Source organism: Alosa pseudoharengus, unplaced genomic scaffold (assembly GCF_046254945.1).
Source record: "Alosa pseudoharengus isolate Yale_2024_CS ecotype anadromous, Long Island Sound unplaced genomic scaffold, YU_APseudo_1.1 YU_APseudo_1.1_scf_6, whole genome shotgun sequence".
Classification (NCBI taxonomy): domain Eukaryota; kingdom Metazoa; phylum Chordata; class Actinopteri; order Clupeiformes; family Clupeidae; genus Alosa; species Alosa pseudoharengus.
Genome location: NW_027468848.1, coordinates 32,674,130 through 32,682,485, shown reverse-complemented (window position 1 = coordinate 32,682,485; position 8,356 = coordinate 32,674,130). Strand labels below are relative to the sequence as shown.

Genomic DNA, 8,356 nt, shown 5'->3' with positions numbered 1-8,356 from the left:
CTCTCTGACTATCTCTCTCTCTGTATGTGTGTGTGTGTGTGTGCGTGTGTGTGTGTGTCTTGAAGCTAATTAGTCATCTGATACCAGTGTGCACAGATGTGTGTGTGTGTGTGTGTGTGTGTGTGTGTGTGTGTGTGTGTGTGTGTGTGTGTGTATCTATATATTCTGAACATGCTATTCTTATTCTCTCCTAACCCACCTAACAGAATAAAATGTTCTAAAGGACCAGCAGAAGAAGTCTTTCCCCTGAGGACATGAGCGACCCGACTGACTGACTGATTGACCGAATGACTGACCGAATGAAAGGCAAATCTGACAGGGGGTACAGCCAAGGACAGAACATTGAGGACGAGAGGACTCTGTAACACAATTACTGAGGAACAGAGTGTCTCCTTAACATCCAGAACAGCTTGCAGTGGACGAGGGGTAGTTAGCCGGCATGGAGGATCAGGAGAAAAAGAGACTATAAGCTGAGGAACAGGAGGTGACCCCCACTGCTGAGCTTGGAGGCAGTGTGTGCGTGACGCATGCTTAAGGAGAGAGGAAAAACGGTCTATTTAAAAAGTTTCAAAAGCCCCTAGCCACTTCTCCCGTTCTAAAATACTCAGAATCAGTGGAGGCATGACGATCATCCCCCAGTGAAAAAAAGTGAAGTAGTGAACAACACAGAAAGAGACACACACACACACACACACACATGGATGGACTGAGGAAAGTTAGCACATAAGCCTTTGATACCGGAGTCAGCGATTGGGGAACAATTCAAATGCTGGCTAAAGGAAGAGTGATGGCGTGGACAAAAGCTGCCAGCTACTCCCCACACCCCTCACACACACACACACACACACACACACACACACACACACACACCCCCCTCACACACACACACACACACACACACACACCCCTCACACACACACACACAAACCGGCTCCTAGTGACAATAGAGCTTTTCACTCAACCGTGTTGTGGCCTCCCTCAAGCGGCTTTGTGACTGATCACCCTCCCCCAACACACACACACACACACACACACACACAGACCTGCGCCCCATCCCCCAGTCGAGTCCCCTGCTCCCTACACCACATGCTGTGTGTACAGGGCTGGTTCAAGCCTCGTTTCATCACCTGTCACTCATAGCAACACACACCTCTGTCACACACAGACTAACACACACCTCCATGTCATACAAATGGTGTGTGTGTGCGTGTGAGTGTGTGTGGGTGTATGTGTATGTGTGTGTGCGTGTGTGCGTGTGTGCGTGTGTGCGTGTGTGTGTGTGTGTGTGTGTGTTTCAGTGTGTATACATGGGTCTGGAGCTTGTGTGTTTTTATATACCGGTAGGTGTACAGTGTCTGTGTGCATGTGTGTGTGTGTGTGTGTGTGTGTGTGTGTGTGTGTGTGTGGTTGTATGTCTTACCTCGTCACCACTGGCCAGGCGTTGTGTGAGCTCTTTGAGGCTCCTCATCGTCCTCTCGTCACGGAAGTCGTATGGGAATGTCTCCGTCCATTCTGTAAGGAGCTGCAGCACCTTAGGAGCCATCTTCCTCAGTCGCATCTACAGAGGGAACGCACACACACACAGCCATGTGTCAGCCACACAATATACAGACCTGAATCAGATGACAAACACAGAGGCCCCGTTCATACACAAACACACAAACACACACACACAAACACACACACACACACACACACACACACACACACACACTTCAAGCCCCCCGGGACCCTTTGTACACAGTGAGGAGACACAGATAAGCCTCCCTGATGAGCCGTGAGGTTTTGCCGACTCCCTGACCTGCCTGTGTGCGTGTGTGTTTGACTGTTTGACTGAGAACATCTCTGACTCGGGGACATTCACAGAAGCAGGGCTACACATGTGAGTGTGACTTACACAGAATAGACCTGACCTGTGTAAGTGTTTGTGTGTGTGTGTGTGTGTGTGTGTGTGTGTGTGTGTGTGTGTGTGTGTGTGTGTGTGTGTGTGTGTGTGTGTGTGTGTGTGTGTGTGCTCGTGTGTGCATGATCGAACACAGAACTTCTCTGACTCCAGGACATTCGCAGTAGCAGGACAGCCAGTGGCCAGTAGCTGTGCATAGTGACTCACACGGAAAATAATTACGTAAATGTGTTCACGGATCTATAGAGTCTGGACAAGTATCTGTGCTGTATGTCCTCACACATTGCTGTGTGTCTGAGTCCTGTGATTACACAATCCCGTGATTGTGCGCCTATGCCTTGCTATAACATTGCACTCTACCTTCAGTGAATGTGGGAGGACTGTTGCACATGTGATTTTGCAGTGTGATTTTGGGGGGGGCCTTGTGTTGTGTCCTGTGTTTTGGGGTTCCTCTGTGCCGAGGTGAGATTTTAGGGTTGTTTGTATGGTCAGATGCTGGTGTGTGATTTTGGGTTGTACCTGAGTTGTACATTTGGGTACTGAGGTATAATGTTGGGGTGCTGTATTGTATATTGGGGTGTTGTGTGTTGTATATTGTTGTAAAGTCGGGGCGCTTGGGATGATACCTTGTCAGCCTGAGGGTCGGAGAGTCTCTGATGGTCCACACACAGGTGGCAGACCTTAGACATGAGCTCACAGGGGTGGATGAAGAGCCGCGAACTCAGCAGGAATGTGAAGATGTACGTCCTCTGTGGAGGGAGAGAAGGAAAAGACGAGAGAGAGAGAGACGAGAGAGACGAGAGAGAGAGAGAGAGAGAGAGAGGAAGAAAAGAAGAGGGGAAACAGGAGAGATCACAGCAGATCCAAGGAGGACAAAAAAGTAGATGGGGAGAGAAAAGAACGACAGAGAAAGAGAAAGAGAGTGTTTAGAAAAACAAATGACTTCACATCGACCTGTGTGACTTGCAATTAGCCAAAAGCCCCTCCACTCCCCCAGACGCTGATGAAGCAGAGCAAACTCACGTCGGGGTAGTAGTCCACTGTGGGCACCAGATGCTGGATGAGGGCCTCCAGCGACCCCGAGACAAGCGTGTTGTCATGGTAATAGAGGCCCCCGTAGTGCTCCTCCTTTGTCTGGTAGAGGTTCTTGTTGTAGGCGCTGTTGGGAAACACGCCCGTGAAGGGTGGTGTCTGAGGCATCTTGTCCTGGGAGGGGAGAGAGGAAGAGGAAAACACTCAGCATGTTTGTTATTATTACAGCTCATCTTGGCAAGACGACAAGCCCGTGTGTGTGTGTGTGTGTGTGTGTGTGTGGTGTGTGTGTGTGGTGTGTGTGTCTGTGTGTGTTGTTTCTGGCAAGGGCCAGGCTATGCGGCGTATGCGGGCTGCTCTGCAGTATTCCGGCTTTTATTGGCAAGGCAGCTCATCTGCCAGTTGAACATTACAGCATCCTCCTCCAACAGCACCACACCCCCTGGCCTACCCTCAATCACTCTCCTCCCACAGAAAATCATCACAGCAAGCGGAGTGGAAAATGGTCAACCTTGGAATGGGATCTACAGGGATGTGCAGGACACTGTCCAACCAAGTCTGCTCCCTCTATCTGCAGCTCTCTCTCTCTATCCATCTCTTCCTCTATCTGCAGCTCTCTCTCTCTATCCATCTCTCCCTTTCTCTTCATCACTCTCCCTCCATCTCTCCCTCTGCATATCCCCCTATTTCTTCCTACGCCTCTCTCTCTCTCTCTCTCTCTCTCTCTCTGTCTCTCTCTCATGCTGCTCTTTTAATCCAGCCTTGTTGACCGGCGGCGGCGGCAGCAGCAGGCCACGGGCGGGCAGGAGCTCCAGCGTGCCAAGGCCTAATCCCGTGCCACCGTGCCCGCTCAGAGCTGCCCGCACTGGGGCTTAAGGCACCCGTAATCCCCCTCGACCCTTCGTCCGGCTAGCTCACGTGGAGTACACTGTAACGTGCCCAGCTATGTGGCACAGGCGATGCCCAGGAGGGGTATAGTGGCATGGGTGGGCAGGGGAGGCGGCAGGCAAAGAGGATGCGCTTTGGGAAATGTTTCCGTTTTGAAAAGAGCCATTATTCTCTCTCTCTCCCCGTTTGTGTGTGTGTGTGATTCTTTTCTATGGGATTCTTTCACTACTTTTAAACACGAGGAGAAGGCAACGTGCTGTCCACTTCAAGACGGTCTTATAAGTGTCAGTACTACCCTAAGGACATGGTGTGTGTATGTGTGTGTGTGTGTGCACGCATGTGCCTGTGCCTGTGTGTGTGTGTGTGTGTGTGTGTGTGTGTGTGTGTGTGTGTGTGTGTGTGTGTGTGTGTGTGTGTGTTGCTGAGTCATATGTGTGTGTGTGAAGATGTGAACATGGTGATCATGTTGCTCACTCATCCTGTTCAGTCTCAGTCTCAGTCTCCTCTAAAATGGACTGTGGCGAGAGAGAGAGAGAGTGTGTGAGAGAGAGAGAGAGAGAGAGAGAGAGAGATATGGAGATGAGCCTGCTCTGATGGGTCACGCGGAAGCACAATGCAGGCATTCAGGAGCCCCGGCACGGGGCAAAGGGAACCCCACAACAAAGAGCCTCCCCAATGGCCGCCTGCCTATTCACAGGCAGCACTTAGATCACTGATATGCACCACACACACACACACACACACACACACACACACACACACACACACATGAACAGCCACCACCTCAAAGCTGCCAACTGGCCTCAGCCGGCATGTGCACACCACACAAAGACATACGCAAATGTAGGCATGCAGACATACACACACACACACACACACAAAAACACAGAAACACACATGTTCACAAATAGCTGCGCATATTTATACATATGCAGACGTATTCATGCACACACACTCAGAAAAACACACACACACACACACACACCAGTTGCCACTAGCCTATTCAGCTTTCAAACACCCACTACACGCACCCACCCACACAGCACAATGGCCGCCTGCCTATTCTTCCCAATTTCAAATTTCAGCAGCCCAGTGCCAGAGTTGGACTGCTTTTGGGCAGGGTAGGGAGGGGGAGGCGGGGGCGTTGCCAGGATCCTTACACCACCACCACCCCCCCCCCTTATCCTCCTCTCTCTCTCTCTCTCTCTCTCTCTCTCCATCAAAAAAGTTATTAACATGAGAAAGGACCAGGCTGAGAAGTCAGGGCTGCACCCTGAGCATCTGTTGCTCCATGTGTTTCTCCAAATTCGTCAATAGTGCACACACACACACACACACATACACACACACACACACACACACACACACACACACACACAGCAGGAATAATCAATGTCAAGAGTGGAGGCTTTCACTACCATCACACAGGTCCTGTTACACACACACACACACACACACTGTAGTCTCATGCTTTGTGTCTAGGACCAGCCCACGAGGCGAGTCAGCAGCACCACATTAAAAAAGCACTCAGCTCAGCTCAGCTCAGGCATCAGCTTCACACCCTGGCTTTACAGGGGACTCCCGAGCTCCAGTATTCATTTCCTAAAGCGCACCCCAGACACGCCAGCGGGAAACTCTTCCCCTGCACCGCTCGCCCCTTTCCCCCTCCGCCCCGCTCTCTCCCATCCCTGATCAACACACACACGGCTGCCGTCTCTGCGGCGCCTACAGACTCACGGCCCACAGCAGCCTGGCACAAACCCCGTGCCCGCCCGCCTGCCCTCCTCTCCCAGCTCTCTAAAGTTCCAACAGGTAGAGCCTCCGAAGCCTCCACTGCAGGGTTCTGGTGGCAATCAGCCAACCATGGCAGCAGTTAGCAGTTGCCAAAGAAAGCACATTTACACAATTACTGCCACAGGGACATATAGACACTTAGCGCCACCACAAACTGACCTCCTGTTCCGGCTGCTTCTCTCAGTATTGGAGTGGTCAGTCAGAATGACTGTGGCCCTACGGACAACACGGAGTGTACTGCACAGATTTGCTCCTATATCAAAATGCCCAAAGTCTGTGTGAGCTAAACACTCCACTTTATTCTGTTGCTGATCTGACAAACAGTGCAGGCATGGTGCCAACTAGTCCCTAGGGGACAGCAATCCACCCCCCCCCCCCCATCACACACACACACACAAACCACCTCCACTCCCAACCCACGCTAAGCAGGCCTCTCTCTCCCCTCCTGAGCTGCAGAGGGCCATAATCCCACCGCAGCATGACACAAGTCAGAGCCAAACACCACACACTCAACACACACACACACACATAGGCTGACATCTGAGCGTGCTCCCAGTCAGGCTGCAGGTGACAAACAATGCCAGGCTCCCCCCCGGCGCACAGAGAGAGAGACACACACACAAACATCATTATGGGATGGCCGCTGGCGTGGCGATGCGCTGCCTGCCAGGGTGGGAGGCAGATACTAAGTCATCGCTAAACCCAGTGGCCTGCTCCACCTAATCCATGACTGGCACCCCTGTTTTGGTTCTCACGGCATGTGTATGTGTGTGTGTGTGTGTGTGTGTGTGTTACTGTGTGTGTGAGTCTGTAGGTGGTTGGGTGGATGTCTCTGTGTGTGTGTATGTATAGCACTCCATGTCATCCTCACACGGCAGTGACCCACCTAACTGACAACTGCTCCCACCGCACCAGCTCACCAGTGGACTGCTGTGACTCAGTGACTAACTGTCAGCAGTGGGGCAGTTCCCACAGGCCTTAGGGCTTAAGCCAGGCAGTTACCGGAGCCCACCTGACCTCAAATCTGACCCAAGACAGGGAAAGAACAAGGCATTTCGCTTCCCTTCCCACACGTTCCCGCTCCCACCTCTCATGTTGGGTTGGGCGGGTAACCCAGTATTAGGGCGAGCCCAGGAAGACTCCCAACCAGGAGATGATGAGGTGCTAATGACTTTATGGGAGTAGGGGGGGACAGAGAATAAAGAGAAAGAAAGAGAGAGAGAGAAAGAGAGGCGAAGGAGAGGGATGAGATGGTAAGGGGTGCCATAAAAGTCATAACAGGGATAGGTCCAATTCCCACACATCTAACGTCAGTGACCTGCCGCAGTTCAGTGTTTTGAGGGAGGGCCACTAAACTAACAACACCCCCCCCCCCCCCCAATCCCGATATTTACTCAGAACTAACTTGAGGAAGTTCCACTCATTCCTTTAAGTAGGTGACGAGGAGACCCCCTGTTGTTAGGAGGCTGCGCTATCACTTATGCCTGGACTACGCCAGCGCAAAGACAACAACACCATCTCATCGATAATCTCACAAATGAGTTTGACAGAACGCCGCCAGTCCAATCTTCTTCTTGAGACTACAGACAGCTGGCCTGGTCGCGTTGGAATGCGAGCACGAAGGGTGCGTAAAGGACTAGGTGAGGGTCGCGCCGCGGGGAATCCGTGGTCAGACAGAGTCGGATAAACCTCCCATTGAGATCCTCTCTGCGTGTCTTGAAGCACGATAGCCTACATAATCTTTACCCTGGCCAAAGTCCCCGAAGAACTGCATGCCAACACCGATAAGTCTTTCTAACATTTAAAGTCGCCCAGCCGAAGCATAAACATTACCCTAAACACAGCGCATATCAGTCGTACCAAAAACGAACTAACCGAGTTTGTTCAATAGGTGAGTTGGCCAGTCTCTTTTTTTCCAGAAATAAGGATTAGCCACAGTAATCACTGGATGCCTTCGGAGAGAGAGAGTGAATCCACTTAACCCTCGGCAAAGTACAATGTAAAAATAGCCGCAGAGTGGCACTAATTGTAAGACACTATCCACAACCCCGCACAGACAGGACACTCGCTGCATTAATTACGACAAACAACAGAAACGCCGAGAAACTGCATATCAACTCGCTCTCAGACCAACATGTTTCTCGGAGTCAGCGAGACAGGTTCGTTCAGCTGTTTAAAGAAGAACAGCTGAACATTAAGCATAATGATAATTAACAGCTCAACGACGCTACCGGTGTTCCATAGGTCTAAACAGCATTTATGTAATAAATGCAAATGACACCTATAAGTAACAAGAATAGTCACGAAATAAATGGCAATGATAGCAGTTGTTATTTGGCAATGATAGCAGTTGTTATTTGCAATTAGCTAATAAATGGCAATGATAGCAGTTGTTATTTGCAATTAGCTAAATGTTAAACTAGAATATAACGACGAAAATAATAAACACACAGAAGAGCAAATTACCTCAAAATTAGACACCTGTAGTTCGGGGTGATGGTATAAAATCCACAAGTGAGACTCCAGAAATGTAGAGAGATGTAGCTAAGCCTTTGAAATAAATTCCCGAAACAAAATCCGAGCAGACAATATTGTCCCTCAATTCAATATATGGCTGACAGCGGTAGAGACTCCGTCTGCATCTTTCAATCACGATCTGCTTCGACACACTGAAACATCCAAAGCCGATGCTTCAGAGGAACATCCAACAGTAGAAACGTACTCTCCGCGCGCAACTGC

At 50.6% G+C, this 8,356-nt stretch overlaps 1 protein-coding gene across 2 annotated transcripts in view; it reads right to left on the bottom strand.

Annotated features, from left to right (window-relative positions):
- Positions 1–8,356, bottom strand: part of rasgef1ba (RasGEF domain family, member 1Ba) — a 48,570-nt gene that overhangs the window by 22,147 nt on the left and 18,067 nt on the right. The window contains exons 1-4 of one of the 2 annotated variants that reach the window (XM_076270299.1): positions 8,084–8,343; positions 2,927–3,109; positions 2,530–2,652; positions 1,421–1,558 (exon numbers count right to left, since the gene is read on the bottom strand). In XM_076270299.1, coding sequence (XP_076126414.1) covers positions 1,421–1,558; positions 2,530–2,652; positions 2,927–3,103 — 438 coding nt within the window. In that variant the 5' untranslated portion in view covers positions 3,104–3,109; positions 8,084–8,343. Of the gene's footprint in view, positions 1–1,420; positions 1,559–2,529; positions 2,653–2,926; positions 3,110–8,083; positions 8,344–8,356 lie in introns of those variants that run through there. The other variant, XM_076270297.1, reaches the window with a different exon arrangement.